A 16,437-nucleotide genomic window follows, 5' to 3' on the forward strand; every position below is an offset into this window, starting at 1 on the left:
GGGTCAGATTTTGGCCTCTCTGTTTAGTTGGGTGAACTGATCAATATTAGGCTATCTATGTATCTAGCAGCCTTTGTTACCCTGGCATTTTCGCACACTGTATAAAAAGATGTTTGTTCTGTGCTCAATAAAGTTCCACTTTTGTAGGGCGATTGTTGAATCTTCTTGGCTTTTGTTTTGACATGCTTATATTTCAGTCCTCCTTCCTGTTTGTCTGCAATTCTACCTATGGTTCTACTGTGGGTCCCAAAAAAAGAAAAAAAAAGAATTTGAAAAAAAAAAAATAAAAATTTTGACAAGTTTTTTTTCAGGCTGATTTTTTGTTTTGGAACAAACAAACCACGCAAACCAAATTAAACTACAGAAAGTAGTATTCTGGGTGCAAAAAATCTCTAGAATTATAAATATAAGTAATACTTTCTGTGGAATCCTCCTTGAATAAACCTTTTAGTATATTTTGAGTAAAATCATCCTTTAAAACCATAATTGCTCACTTTAGTGATCATCCATTGCAGTAGGTGGCGCTGTCTTGAAAAAAGCTCTAAAGTGCGGTCCTCTTAGTGCGGGTCCTGACAATGCAGCCTCCGGCTCTTTAGACACATGTTGGGTTCGGTCCATAGACTGTTAAAGGTATATACACAAAAATAAACGTCACTTCCGTTTTTGGCTTCCAAACAGAAAAGGAATTTTTCGAAATCCATGAACTTACAGTGTTTGATTGTTTGTTTGCCTTTACATCTTTCGATGGAGTCAGAAGTGTTTTCTGGTCAATTTCAAAAAGTCTCTTTACCAGAGACTCAGCTGGACTTCTTCGGTCAGCCGTACTCCGTGTCCGTGCTTAAAGTCGGCTACTGTTCTCCTCAGACCGACGGGACGTTCAAAGCCGACGGGACCATCACCCTTCTAACGGGACCCAGGACTGTCCTCGTCGACACAGGAGGACCGTGGGACCGGGACTTTCTTCTTAAGTCCTTGAAGGAGAGAGGTTTGGAACCAAGACACATTGACGTTGTAGTGGGGACTCACGGACATTCAGACCACGTTGGAAATTTGAATCTTTTTTCACCAGCAGTGATGATTGTGGGATTTGATGTCAGTGAAGGAGACACATACCGTCCCAACAAGCTGGCAGAAGGACACATTTACTCGATCGATGAGCATGTAATTATTCATCGCATTATGCTTTCATTCATTCAGTGTAGTAGCAAACAACCCACTGACTAAAATGAATACAATATTTTAGACAGTTGGTGTGATGTTCCAAAATTGTGCTGTTGGTAAAATGAGGTCCTATCAGATATATTCTGATAGGACCTGCAATAAATCCATAACCTCAGGATATGAGATTTGTGTTCGTAAAGTTTAAAGTTCTACAATGAATTGGTTTGAAGAATGATCCTAGACATTCATTTGAGTCCAAAAAGTCATAGTATAAAGGAGTGAAAAGTATTCCTTACACTAGTCAAATTCTTATTATCCACAGCACCAAAACACACCAGTCGTCACTACAACATAATAGCCTTTGCTGATTTATCAATTTATCTGACCCTCTAAAAATACCAAGCTCTTATGCACTTTCACTTCCAACACACAGCTATTATTAACCACATAAAGTAATTATACAAAAGCATTAGTTAACTTTTTGGGTTCTTGTCACTCAATATATATAATGTCATCACTGCAGCATACATACAGTATACAAAGGTTGGGCTAAAAAAATTATGCCAATTATTTTTTATGTTATTAGCCAGAGTTGAATTGGTTCAAACTTTGATATAATACAACATTTGAGGCAGCAGTAATAGGGAAACATGGCACAAGAGGGCTAAAGTTGTTTCAGTAATTATGTCCGCTACTGGACTGCACTGCATTCTGTTCTGTTTATATGTCAGCACGAGTGCATAAAAGCTACCAAAACAAATTTCATGGAACCAAGTTGGAAGGTGTAGCATGAACAAGGGAAGAGCCTGCTAAATGTATGTGCACATCCAGATCCCCTTTTTTCCCCAAGTTTCAAGATGAACATTGGCCTTGGCACAGAATTGTACTCTCACAGTGCCCTCGTAGTTGACTATAACGCTGACTGATGCCAGTGAGTAGTTGGTTGGTAAAGAGTTGTCATGTTTGACAGTTTCAGATATTTCATCAAATGTTTTGTAACATATTTTAGGACAAGTCTAAATTATAAATACTCCATCATGAACAGTTAATGACTAAAACTTGAATAAAATGTTCACATAATTTTTCTTAACTAATCTTATCACCACAATATCAATTGCTTTGTTCTCTAAAAACATACTGGAGATAAAAAAAAAAACATCAAAGTAAAAAAAAAAAACAAAACAAGATAATGTAGACAAAATATGACTAAAACGTTTTTCGTCCCAGGAAAATTAGCACAATGAGGAAAGGAGGAAGAAACAACAACAGCAACAAAGAAGATTCAAAGCATGACAGAGCTCTGTAGTCTCATCAGTCATTCTGCAGCTTGTAGCTTAAGTGAGCTTTTACACAGTGTTTTCTCACCCACAGGTATCTGTAGTTCCCACTCCAGGCCACACAGGACAAGACGTCAGTGTCCAAGTAAAGGGAACATCAGCGGGCACTGTGCTTGTTGCAGGGGACTTATTTGAATGCTGCTCAGATGAAAACACTTGGCGGGATCTGAGTATGAACGTTGCAGTACAAGAAGTTAACCGCCAGGAGGCGCTATGTAGTGCAGACGTCATCATCCCTGGGCATGGGCTCCCATTCAGAGTCCTCAGGAACTAATCACCTGGACATCAAGACTGGGTTATGTAAGAAAGTGACAATTCATTTTCCAGCCTAAGTGAATACATCATGCAATGGTGTCATACTGAGAATTTTATTAGTATTTTTCCAACCATACAAGGTGATCTCACTGAGTAGCACACACCTTAATCATTTGGTTACACACGGCAACAACTACACTTGTTATACATTTACAACTGTCAAATTATATCTAATGAGTAGCATGTCAGTATAACTCTTGGCTACCAGTATTCACATCTATATGTTTGCAACATGGTGGGAGCTTAGACTTCAGCCAAAACAGACTTTCAATTTTCAGTTATTCTGTAAATCACCTGTGATATGTGTTATACAAGTTTAAATGAAATTCTCACCTCACCACCAAAATTCAAAACAAAATAGTGGATTATTTGAAATATATAGGAATTTATGGTTTAACGTCAGGCAACATTTCAGATTCACTTTAGGTTAGGGTCAGGGTTTTAGCTTATTCATTGCTGGTTTAGTTATTGTAGTGATGTTCTTAAAGACATATGTAAACCAGGGGATATTTTTACAAAGTGACGCAAACTTTGAAAATCAACTTGAACCCTGAGTTGATGTCAGTGTGTTGTGATAGTTGACAGACTTCTTTATGTTCTAAAAGTGAAATGTGCCGACCTGTTCTTAAAACTTTACAGAATCACTCAGACTTTTCATAGAAACAACAGCTCTTTTAATATTTGTGAAAGATAATTTGCAGTGTAAAAGCTTGAAAACTCATGATGTTACATTGTGATACTTGTGCTGGAGGTAAACATGATTGTCAGCTGCTTTCACTGTTGCTTTTATTATTGAACTATGACAAGTTGTGTATGTGTATTGATACCATCTATTAAGACTAGCAACCTATGGCAGCAACACTAAAGAAAGAGAATTTGTTTCTTAAGATAAAACCATGACTTTGGTCCATTCATTCAGACACTGCCATTCAAAAAACAGCAACTTACACACATGCGACCATTACAACACTTTCTCACACATGTACACACACATGCAGACATCATGTGCTCACTTTTAACTGTGTATTTTCTCAGTACTTTGAATCACCAGTGGCAGAAGTGTTCTCTCATGCTAAACGTTCTATCAACCTCAACACACACCTTAGCCTTCTTTAACGATACCAATACTGGATCATTCTGCCTCAATTCACTGAATGCCCCACACCTGACCATCTTCAGTTTGACAGATTTTTTTTTTAAAATGGTGAATATTTATTCATTTGACCATGTGTAAAATCTGATGTCACAGGCAACATTACTTTCAGATCATGTTGAGTTTTGCATTCTTCGTGCCAATCTGTGGATCCATGTTCGAAGTGCCATAACTTAAGAAATAATGTCGCTGAAGACCTGAATTGTGTAGGCTCATTGATATGTGCACATGGTCTTCAAAGGTACAATCCTGCTTTGATAGAATAATACAAATCAGTTAAATTATGGGGTAAATTTGGTCAGAAAATGTCCATGTTTTTTTCTATTCTGATATTCCACCAATCATAAAACCTTCATTTTTCACCCAAAGACACTGATTTTTTTCCCCCTTTGATTGACACCAATAGGAGCTTAAAAATGCAGAATAAGGTACCATGCAGAGGCATACTTCATGAGGAAACAGTATTGAAATGACATGCCTTAAGCAGGTATGATGGTGAAACCATTCCAAGAATGTCCCAACTGGAGGAGTTATATAATATTGTTATTGGGCTTAAAGAAAAATCATGGTTTTCCAACTCAGTGCTTCAAATAATTCTATGAAAAATGGTGCCATAAGAAATTTAGTCCACGCGTCATATTTTTACTTGTTTTTGATTTCTTTATCAAGATCTGTTTTAATTCATTATGAACTTCTTGGCAAAGACTTCGTCACCGTAAACACTGTGTTGGGAAAGTTAGCATTAATACATGGCGTGCTGATATCAGCATTAAGTGATTACATTTGAAAATTAAGTGAATTTGGACTCCATAATCCGTAATGTAGTGTCACACTGTAATTTTCTCTGGATCCCTGATCAATCTGATCAGCGATGACATGTATAGCCATGTCATCATTCAACTGCTGGCTGTTGAAATGGTAACCAGAAAACTGTGTTGGATTAATAGATAAGTTTCTTAGAAAAACCTGGTGTTATTAGGAGAGATGCTGTTCAACCCCCTTTCGAATGGTGCAGCTCTTGTATTTATCAATATAGCACAAATTTATGAGAAACCTTAAACTGTTACAGAGGTGAAACCAGGAAGCAGAACTGCAGTCTTACATGCTTCTCTGCCGCTTTTTTAAGGCCATTACTCTCACAACACCTTATAGAGACTATCTGCACCCCAACCTTCATAAGTATAAAATATAGAGGAGCTGTACATAAGCCCTAATTTAAATTAATAATACCACTATATTATTATTACCAAAAAAAATGGGCAAATTATTAAATATTAAATATCTCTCATTGAAGTATCCTTTAGTTAATGATCTGATAACAAATTATTGACTCACTGAAACCCAGTTGCAGCATAAAAGTTGACAAGTCAGTTGTTGTATATCAGCCACCTGCCCCTTACTCATTTTATCTGAATTCCCAGAGTTCTTGGCTGATTTAGTGCTCAGTACAGATAAAATCACTGTAGAGGGTGACCTTAATATCCATGAAAATGCTGCAGTGTTAGACATGATCAGCCTCTATTAACAGGCTATATGCCACAGGCTTTTAATGTTGCTGTAATCAAACCACTACTCTTGATCTACTGTTTGTCTAAAATAGTTGAAAAAAACTGCTGTAAGCAAACTATTTCATCAGAAATGCTTTCAGTCGGGATTTAGAATGCGTCACAGTACAGAAACAGCAGTAGTGAAAGTCACCAATGATTTTCTTGAAGCTTCAGCGATGGGCTTGTCTCTGTACTGGTGTTTGTTGCTGTCCATGTTTGTTAGCTTTGCCCTGACCCACAGAATTGGACAGAGAGACAAAGAGAAATGTTTCAGACTTATTATTTCTGTGGCCTTACCTTATTGGCCTTACTACAGTCAGATATATCAGTGGATCAACTGCCTTTTAAAATATATCTGTCTTTGTATTTTTTCCTTTCTTCTCCTGATAAAGTAAACTGCTCTCTCACTTCAATTTGTGCAATGCTGTCATCATACTAAGCATGTGGGTGTGTTTATTGCGTCAGAATACAGCCAGACTGGTAGTACCAGGTACAAACATGAGATATTTATGGTTGTCACTGGGAAAGCGCCACATTTAATTAACCTCTGTAAGGGAAAAGCTCATACAGACACAAAAGAACTTTGTGTTTCAGTATTACTTGTGTGTGATGGTTCAATATGACACGAAAGTCATTCCAAAGGTGCTGAATGATTAACATAAAAACAGGTTGTAATGTTCGTGGAGTAAAACAAGAATAATAATTTTTTGAAAATCAGTCTGAGATGTGGAATTTGTTTTATACTAATGACTGTTAAGACATTCCGTATGTTAATAACGTCAAGTATGTTACCAACCAGCACTGAATGTGTTAAGTTTTAAAAGTCCAGACTCTACAGTCTGTTGATTGTTTTACTCCTTTGCTCACTGTTAAAGTTCATTGTTGACCTTGGGAATAGTAGATAACTAATAATATTAACATGTGCTCCAATACATTTATTAAGATGAGATAAGATGAACTTTATTAATCCCTTGCAGAGGAAGGCTAAAAATAAGCATATAATAAAAAAAATATGTATCTTATGTATCTTTCTCAATACAGATATGGCATGATGAATGTACCATACACATGGATCATAGTTACCCAGAATGTTTCACTACATCTCATGATTTTTATCAGCTAGGTTTGTTGATTTTGGGGTAGTGTCACTGTTATCACATTGTCAGTGTGTAACTTCAGTCACATCATAGGTGGTGTCTCTGGGTGGAGGTGGTTACTTCTGTCTCTGGTTTTTGATGTGAATGTTCTTGGTCTTTCACTCAATTCTCAACTAAAATCAGCAATGACATTGGCCCAGTCAGGGATATGAGATTAAACAGGGACCAAGACTTAATTTAAAAACTGAGAAATATAGGACCATTAATCAGATACAATGAATTTCCTAACAGAGCCCTTTGCTCTCAGACTGCAAGTTTACTTGTGGTTCTCAGAGTTTCCAGAAGCAGAATGGGAAGCAGAGCTTTCAGTTATCAGCTCTTCTGTCATGGAATCAGCTCCCAGTTTGGGTTTTGGAAGCAGACACCCTCTCTACTTTTAAGATCAGGCTTAAAACTTTACTATTTGATAAAGCTTATAGTTGGGACTGCTCAGGATCACCAGAGCGATCCCCCTCTCCCCTCATCCCCACTCTCACCCCAACGGGTTGAGGCAGATTGCAGCCCTCCCTGAGCAGGGTTCTGTCTGAGTATTTTTTCTTCTTCTCTTAAAGGGTCCTTCACACCGTCATGACTGCTAGCTCATAGGGAGTTCAACGGCAACTTTGGATTCTAGGGTTTTCAGGTACTTGCTTAAAATATAGAAGGTATTCACCTTACTATGTGAAGTGCTATGAGATGACATGTTGTGAAATGGTGCTACAAAAATGAAATTTAATTTTCAGTTTTGGCTGACCTTACCACACAGAGATACAAAGATTAGAACAGGCAATAATGGAAACAATGACTCACTGAGGCATGAGATAGATGTAACAGATATGGAAATATTTGTGCACAAGTGTGTGTGTGTGTGTGTGGCTTGTGTTTGTTTGAGTCCATTTGCACACTCAGATTAGTGCTATATATCACTGGTGATGTAATAAAACTATAAACACACACCCACACAAACACACAGATGGTCCTGCAGACTGACAACTCTTTATCAGTGTTCCGTTGCTCTGATAAAAGATACTTGCTGTGTTACGGTTAAAAAGGACACAAAGGTTGGAGGTGCAGCTCTGACATAAAGGTGTGGCTCCAACTCAGCTAGTTTAGGATCTGTGATGACAAAATAAATTCAGCATTTGTACATTGTGACTTTGAAAAAAAATCTGTAAAATTAGCCTCATTCATCAGTGTAGCACAGCAAAGCGTCTTGCTGCTAATACTGAAGAAGCAGGCTATAGTAATTTATTCATATTCAGAGAAAAAAAACGGAACTTCACAAATGCACATACAAACACGCACACACACACAAACACGCTTCGTTCAGGTCATAAATTAGGTAATAATTATGCTGGCTATCCCTATCTCTTTTAGCTCCACCTTTAGTTCCCCCACCCTGTGAAAAATTACTGCCTATATTCAGTATTTAAAGGGTTCTTCCATTCTTCTCTTTGAAACCTGACGAATAAAGCTGCGCTTTTCATATGATAGCTAAAGTGTTTTAGAAGAAACTATTTCAGTGACAGTATCTGTAAGCAGAATCAGAATAATTTGGCTGGAGGATTAATTGAAATTTTAGATATAGTTCGCTTTTTTTAAGGCACTGTTTCCTTCCATCTGCAGACAAAATGTGTACAGGAGCGTGTTCTAAGTTTATTGCTGTCCCTCTCTATGTCCTGGCTTTAGTGTCAATTATCTGCAACATCATGCTCTTCTTCCCTGACTTCGAAACAAGTTATGCAGCTACAGACAGGAAAGGAACGGACAGGATCACTGAAGAAGTCAAGTATATGGGAGGCGTGATAGGAGGAGGAATCATGGTAAGTACATTTGTTAATTTTACATTCAGTGTGTGATTGTTGTCTAGGTTTTCAAAAAGGTTCAAACTTAAGAAAATTAAAAATTAAACAAGAGCAATTCCTAAAGACTAGCGGGGAGTTTGTAGTTAGAAAGAGTCCTGACCAAGATATTTTTCCACATGTAGAAGGATCACAAGTGTTTATTTCAGTTTTGTTCAATAAATTCACATTCACTTCACTACAATCCATTCCAATATGATAAGATGTTTTTCATTCTCATTAACTAATTACTCTATAGTAAAGTTTTGGTCAAGTGTAAGGAAATTGAAATACAAGGCTGAAAGTTCAGTATATAACACTTTTGATGCTGATATAGCAGCAAGCAACTATTTGCCATGTAAAGATTGGATGAAGTAAGTGTCTCCTTAGTAGAGATGGAAGTCGCAATCCCTCTATGCATGCTGTAATACAGGCTTCACTGTTCTATTTTTTGTTGGCCAGTCTGACTGCACATGCATAGAATGCATACAGAGTCTTCAATTAATGTGCAAATCATGCTAGCTGTTGACTAAAGAAATAAGGTGCCAAAAATGCTGGCATTTACAAAAAAAAGTACAAAAATTGTTGGTATTTACAATAAAGTATTAGAAAAGAGCATTAGTAAAGTAGAAACAGGTACAATGTGAAAATAGAACTAATAATAAGCATACAGGAAGGGTGCGGTGCATGGATCCTGTTGGACTAGGATTATCGGTTTTATGGCACAGTTGAGTCAATGGAGTGTAGTAGCCAACAGATCAGTCATGATCCACTGGTCTTGACCGATGTGTCGTAGAGCCTGGTGGTTGTGAGGACAAAGGATCTCCTGTGCCGTTCAGTCCTGCAGTGCAGTGAGATGAGCTGCTCACTGTAGCTGCTCCTACAGCTAGGATAATCATCTTTTGTATAGGATATTGTGAAGAGGGTGGCTGGTGGTGTTTGGGATGGACTGCACTGTGCTGTATATGTGTTTCTCAGCCACAGTCCTCAGTAAGTCCAAACTCCTGCTGAGTTCAGAACCAGCCTTCTTCAGTCTGTTTGTGCATGTTAGCACATGTGAGTCCTCAAACTTTGAAACTATCGGCCCTCCATGCATACATAAATAGACTGATGACAGATAACGAGAGTGACCTTTCATACCCCATTGTAAAGTGGGATTGAATGTAAAATGAGATGTAAAGGCAGGGGGAAGTGGAATCAACATGCTTCTTCCTTTTGGTCTGAGATGCTGGTGCTCTAGTGACATGCAGTGCATGACCAAACCTTTAAAGGAGTTAATTGATAGGTAACAGAATGTGGTAAATGTCATGTTCAGAGATGAAAGTTCCCTCCCTTTTTAAGATGATACAATATTATCATGCTGCTACCCATGCTTCATGCACGGATGACACAATCCATTTAATTTCTGTGCAACTTCTGTCAACATATGGTATTTAGGGAAGATTCAACTATGATCGTGAATAAAACGGTCCACAAATGTGATCTCTCTGACATGATTTTAATCAGAAGCATGGAGGATTTTACTGAAAACTTTACTTGCACCAATGCAACAAAAATTAAAAGCTATGCAGAAGGAAACTCTTTTCTCCACAATTTTGACTGAATCAGCTGGCGTGGAAGGACAAAACCTGGCCTTTCTTGCATCAACTTTCTTGGTTCAAGAGCAATGTGTCAAAATACTGTCCAACGAGCAATTCCTACCACTAACCACCAACATGGCAATCGTCCGTGTCGGATGCTCATAGATTGTAAAAAAGATGGACAAACCTTTTGTGACATTACCCATTGCTTTCCTGAACAGCCGCTTTGAAGCTTAGTGTGGTGACTCCACCCTCTTGGCAATGCCTGACTCCTTCTCACTCCTGGCTAATCCAAAATGGGCTTGTTGTGGGCTGTAAACATGTTTATCTCTTCAGTTCCTTTTGTCACTTTACCATGGAAGTGTAGGGTATTAGGTCACTTTTGGAACCAGCTACTGATGGTCATTTAAGAAATTGCAGTTTTTTACACTTTGTTGTTGGATAAATTTTTTTAGTCACAGAGATTGCTGCTTTAAGATGCTCAGCGGGTTCCTGCTCCACACCATGCCCTAGGGAACATCAGTGGAAAGTGGTGGGTAGCAGGGCAGATGAGAAAGACGGAGGGAAAAGTCTTTAACAGTGTGGCACCCACCCTTCCACCATCACTTGCTTCCTATGTAATCTGTGATTCCGTTGTTCAAGAGCTCTCGTGACAAATTTAAAGTCACTTTTACAGTGACTTTTTCAAGGATTCAAGGATTCAAACAGCATGTTAGCAGTTTAATCATTCTCTGCCAAAGGATGCATTGCCAAAAAAACTGCATTATTTCTGGGGTAGGCAAAACTCTCACATATTACAACCTCTAAAAATAACATCTTGCCATCATCCTGGGAAGGCTTAATCATTTTAAATCAGGAAAAAAAACATACAAAAAGGATGTCCCATAGAGAAGTACTTACACCATAGACTAAAAAGAGACTGCAGAATTACTGAGTGAAGATGGCAAAAAATGCAAAAAATGCTTAAAAACTTTGCTGTCTAAATTGCCTTGTAATATTCAACTTTTACCCCTTTTCTGTTAATCTTCCTACATTAAATCTGTCCCCTCTCTCTATCTTGTTTTGCTTTCTTATCTTAATTTTTGTCTTCTCTCTGTTTCTATCAGGTCCTTATTCCTGCCATCCACATTCATCTGACCAGCGCAAACAAGTGCTGTGCCAACCGCTGTGGGGTGAGTATGAATAGTATATGAACATCGTCTAACTGAAATATTGCCCTTTCAATTGTTGCTATGGGAAACACTTTTTGTACCTAAATGCTCTACAGATTAGACTAGTGTGTGTGAGCAATAGTGCCTACAATAATAGACACATTAGGTATGTACAGCGTATCACAGCACGGAAGTTTTTCTGTTGCAATTCTGTGTGTTGCAACAGGGAAAAAATAAGGATTAGTGGCACAGCCTGCGTCATCTCTCTTAATACATGATGTAAACAAAGCTGGATTTAAAATATCAAATAGCCAAACTTTGACTTTGAAGTTGAAGTAATGTGCATAATTCTTGTGAGTAGATACAAGAAGGTAGCTTAAATTGGCAAACCTCACCAGTCACCAGTCCATCACAGAGTGACAGACAACCTCGTTCAACATCATTGTCCACATGAGTGCAAAGACCCCCAGGAGAATTATGGAGTACAAAGGGGTGCAGGCACCTCTCTCCCTGAGCAATTTCAGAAGAGGAAACAGTCCAACCCCTTTCCAGGTGTTTGGTTCCAGAACCTTTGCTATGCATAGAGGTGACTACATATAGCTGGTGCCGCCTCACCTCCTGCACTAGCTCCAGTTCATTCCCCACCACTGAGATCATGTTCCACATCCCACCATCTTGTCCGCACCACCAGAGGTCAGCACCCAACCTCAATGGGCCTCAATGGGTGGGCTTACTGGGTGGAGGTACCATGAGGCCCTTCTGGGATTAGCCTGACCAAGCTCCATGGGTCAAGGTTCAGCCACCAGATGTTCACAAACACAACAAACAGCATCATTAACAAGGACCATCTTGTTCTTGATTTTTTCAGTTTCTGCATATTGCCAATATCCTTATATGTTTTTAAATGGCAACAACAGTTAAACCCACAATTGAACTATGAACATTGCTTTGTAGAGTAAGTAGAAAAATGCTCCTTCATATCTTTGCTTGATCTCATGATAGATTCTATTCTGGTTGGGGAAAAGTGTTTTGGGAAAGACATTGGAAATAATTAGTTTAACTATTCAACTACAGCTATGAAATTGTTAAACAAATACAGATGGTTTTAAATACATGAATGAATGAGCATACCATAAATTACAGTATCCTGCATAATTACACCGTAAACACCAATGTGTGATTTTTTTTGGGGTGAAATTTATTTCATCCATATCACAATTGACAAGATAAAAAAAATACATTTGTTTAGCTTTTCTTTGTTTTACTATATTGTTTTTTGTACGTTTGTAACCCTGTATGTTTTTCTTTTGTGTGTGGGACAATGGATGGAAATTAGCCTAGTGCTAAATCCAGCATATTTACTGCAACCTTGTGTAAACTATTATGAGATTGTATGTTCATTAATATGCACTGTCCCATCCAAATAATTAAATAAATGAATAAATAAATAAGTAAATAGCTTTACTATACTCAAGAGTCACAGATTTCATTTTTTAAGTATTAACACTATGCAATTGAAGTGCCGTGGTTAAATATTTTACTCACAGCACTGACTACAACATGTATGCTCCTTGCAGATGTTCCTGTCTATTGGATTTGCAGCTGCTGGTGTGGTAGGAGCTCTGTATAGTCTCAGTGTCGCCAGTGTTGGTCTTGTTAATGGGCCATTGTGCTACTGGAGCAATGCACAGAACCCCATTCCACGGTGGGGAACACCCTTTTCCAACAGGTGCAATTCTATATTTTTATTTATCAGTGCTTTGAGAACTGGAATTAGTAATACTTTCAACTGTATCGCTGTGATGTTCCTCTGTTTGACGACACAACTCCTCTTTATTCTTTTCAGTAATGGGAGCTACCTGGATAACAGGGACATGTGGGAGTGGTGTTGGCTTCCAGAGAATGTAGTTGAATTCAACGTGGCACTGTTCTCCACTCTGCTAGTAGCAGCAATCGTGGAGCTTGTGCTCTGCCTCATCCAGATGGTTAATGGACTGTGTGGATGTATCTGTGGCACCTGCTCCAGCAAGGACGTAAGACCAGAGCAGCCTAGTAACATACACACCGCACACTGTATAGAAATTGCAAAACTATTTCTACCTCTACTGAAAAGACACCATTAAATACAATCGTCAATCTGGCCTCATCTCTTTGTGAGAACTCAATATTTTTCACGTGTTTTTGCAGTCTTGATGTGCTAAACTGTACACTTGAGGGCTTTTCCTTTTTTTTTTTCATTCTTACACTGGCTGCACATAGCCACAAGTTCCACTGCAGGTTTGCAGATACTTGAAAATACTTAAAAAGAGTGTGTGCTTGATATGTAGCACAGATATGCTTACTTAACCCTGTCTCTCTGTTTTCTCTGAACAGTAAGCTGAACTACAAGACACAATGACTTCTTGAAGCAGACCTGAGGAGGATCTTAATTGCTATCAAGTCTGTCATCATCATTATCACCATTATAATCTGCTGTAGTGAGCTGGTAGAATGGGTGTGATGTGTCATTTACAGAGATCCCACTTTGTTCTTGCTATGAACAGGAGGAATGAGTGTCTGCTGATGAATATTACTTTCTTCATTATTTTATCTCTCTGATTACAGACTGTAGATGGCATAATTGATGAATGTTGTATTTAACTTCATGATTTGTATGTATGAAATATTGTCTATTAAAACTCTGAACATCAGATAATATAGTTAACACTTGCAGATATTTGTATGAAAGCTTCTCCAGATGGATCCTGAGCTCCATCAGAAGTGTCACGACACTTCTCTGAGATAAGCCTGTCTGTCCAATAATAAGAAATCAAGCAACATCACTTGGGGGGAAAAGACCACAAATTAGACAGATACTCCATAAGTTATCCTGATTATTGGAATCACCAAGTACCCAAAAATAAATAAAGTGGATACAGTTACTATAAACATGAACTAAATTTTGTTTTAATTTTTTTTTTTAAAGGATAGTAATCATCACAGTTCTTTTAATTGTATGGACATTAACAAAAATATTTTGACACTATCTGCCATTCACATGAGCTATCATATGTTAATATGTATGACTTTTAAACAGCATACCAAGCCAACTTACACATACCATGGATTTAATCATATCAAACGATCTAAACATGAACATCTCTTCTGCCACTAATCTGATTCTATCTCAATACAACTGGGCCGTTAAGTTTTATCATATCCCTGGAGTAGCCAAAACTCTCACATGACATATTGCAACATCCTGTGAAGGCTTAAACATTTTAAATCAGTAAAAAAAAAAAACATGCAAAAAGGATGTCCCATGGAGAAATACATACACCGTGGACTAAAAAGAGACTGCAGGATTATTGAGTGAAGATGTTTCTGTAATGGTTAGTCTGACAGTATGTGCAAGCTCTTTAATCAACATGATATCTTTAATACTAAAATATAATTATTGTTGTTAATCATAAATTTTCTAATTTATTGTTTTACAAAAAAGCAGAAAAAATAGTAAATTAAAAGAATAGCAAAGCACATTATTATTTTTGGATTGAGAGTCCAAATTACAGTTATTTGCTTGCATTCCTGAACAGAAAAATGTGTTTTAGTGGTTGTATGTTATCCTTGATTAATTTCTGACTTCTAAGAGAATTCCAGTGTGCTGGCTCAAAATTGGGTATAAAAATTAAATCAGGTTGAAATTCTTCACTCCTGTTCAAAATGGTGATGCGTCGGGAACTCCCTGAGAAAGACAAAGTCCACAATAAAGCACTTCATGATGCTGGATGGTCTTTGAGACCAATAGGAAAGATATAAAGTGTTTTCACAGTGAGGTCAAGTGTGCCTTGGACTCCATTTCAGATACTGGTACTTAATGCACCAAGGAAGAGGCCATAAACGAAAACTAACTGAAGCAGATGTCAGGCACCTCAAGATTTGAAGTACTATAGACAAAAGGAAGACCACTGCTGATCTTCAGACAGATATTAATGCTTCCAGATCAGAATGTGTGAAAGTCTCCAGAATGACCAAAACCAACTGAAGGAACAAGACTTAAAAGGAAGAATAGCTGCTAAGAACCCATTATTGAAGCCTGCAAACATCCAAAAACGCATAAAAATTGCCAGGGAGCATAAACACTGGACTGTAGATGACTGGAAGAAGTTACTCTGGATGAACGAGACCAAATTTGAACTCTTCAGTCAGCACTGTAGCGTTTATGTCCACAGGAAATCTGGAGAACGTTTTCACTTAGACAAATAAGAAAATACCAGAAGCTGTGCAGAGACAACTTGACCAAGAGAAAGAAATGTGGAGTACTGGAACTGATGGACTGACCAAGTCAAAGTCCAGACTTGAATCCTTTTGAACGCATCTGGGATTTACTGAGTTCGTAAATAGATGGCACAAAAGTCTGACAAAAGGAGGGGCGTTGAGGAAAACCCCTGTGTTTATTTTATTTTAGGCCTTGTCCACACGTAGCCGGGTATCTCACAAAACGAAGATATTTTTCTACGATTCAGCCTATCATCCACACGAAAACGCAGATTTACGTCATCAAAAACGATTCTTTTTAAAAACTCCGACCAAAGTGAAGATTTGCGAATTCTCCGTTTTAAGCGTCTGCATGTGGAGGTCAGCACCCGGGGTTTTGCGTTTCGAAACGTCACCACCTGCGACAAAATATGTTCTTACGTCACATATGCGACCTGTGTTTACATTCGGTAACAGTATGGATGCTCTCACAAGGTTTTGGACGCTGTTTCTTGTACAGGCGCTTTTTACTTGCTTGTTTTTACAAGCCCAGATACTGCTCCACATTCAACAACACAGGCGAAGGACGACGTTAAGGACGGTTATTCTCCACCACCTTGCTAGGATTTGGGGAACTACTGCCACCTAAAGGTCCGGCATGCTTATGAATGTGCTGAAAAACGCACTTATGCGGTTAGGTGTGGATGAAGTTTTTATCTAAAAACGAGGTGGTGTGTACGTAAGTTTTTTTCTAGACGGAGGGGACAGGGTATTCGGTTTTACAAAAACCCTGCTACGTGTGGACAAGGCCTTAGAACTACCTTTCGTTTATTTATTGGCTTCACGCCCCGTCGAGCCTCTCGTGTTTTGTCTTAAATCAGTGTTCGCCTTTAATAAACGTATTTGATGAACTATGAAAGAAACACACTTTTTGGACTAGATAGACCTACAGAATTTAATTTTCTGTTTCATAACTACAC

At 38.2% G+C, this 16,437-nt stretch overlaps 2 protein-coding genes across 2 annotated transcripts; both read left to right on the forward strand.

The window, feature by feature from the left end:
- The first annotated feature begins 637 nt into the window (after positions 1 to 637).
- mblac1 (metallo-beta-lactamase domain containing 1) lies at positions 638 to 5,926 on the forward strand. Its single transcript, XM_035947529.2, has 2 exons — positions 638 to 1,161; positions 2,533 to 5,926. Exons 1-2 carry the CDS (start codon positions 700 to 702, stop codon positions 2,770 to 2,772), a joined length of 702 nt encoding a protein of 233 aa, XP_035803422.2. The 5' UTR covers positions 638 to 699; the 3' UTR covers positions 2,773 to 5,926.
- Positions 5,927 to 8,100: 2,174 nt separating this feature from the next.
- Positions 8,101 to 13,925, forward strand: tm4sf21b (transmembrane 4 L six family member 21b). The gene is made up of 5 exons (XM_023268871.3): positions 8,101 to 8,472; positions 11,177 to 11,242; positions 12,799 to 12,950; positions 13,068 to 13,254; positions 13,595 to 13,925. Exons 1-5 carry the CDS (start codon positions 8,281 to 8,283, stop codon positions 13,595 to 13,597), a joined length of 600 nt encoding a protein of 199 aa, XP_023124639.1. The 5' UTR covers positions 8,101 to 8,280; the 3' UTR covers positions 13,598 to 13,925.
- The last annotated feature ends 2,512 nt before the right edge of the window (positions 13,926 to 16,437 follow it).

Source organism: Amphiprion ocellaris, chromosome 23, assembly GCF_022539595.1.
Source record: "Amphiprion ocellaris isolate individual 3 ecotype Okinawa chromosome 23, ASM2253959v1, whole genome shotgun sequence".
NCBI classification, from domain to species: Eukaryota; Metazoa; Chordata; class Actinopteri; family Pomacentridae; genus Amphiprion; species Amphiprion ocellaris.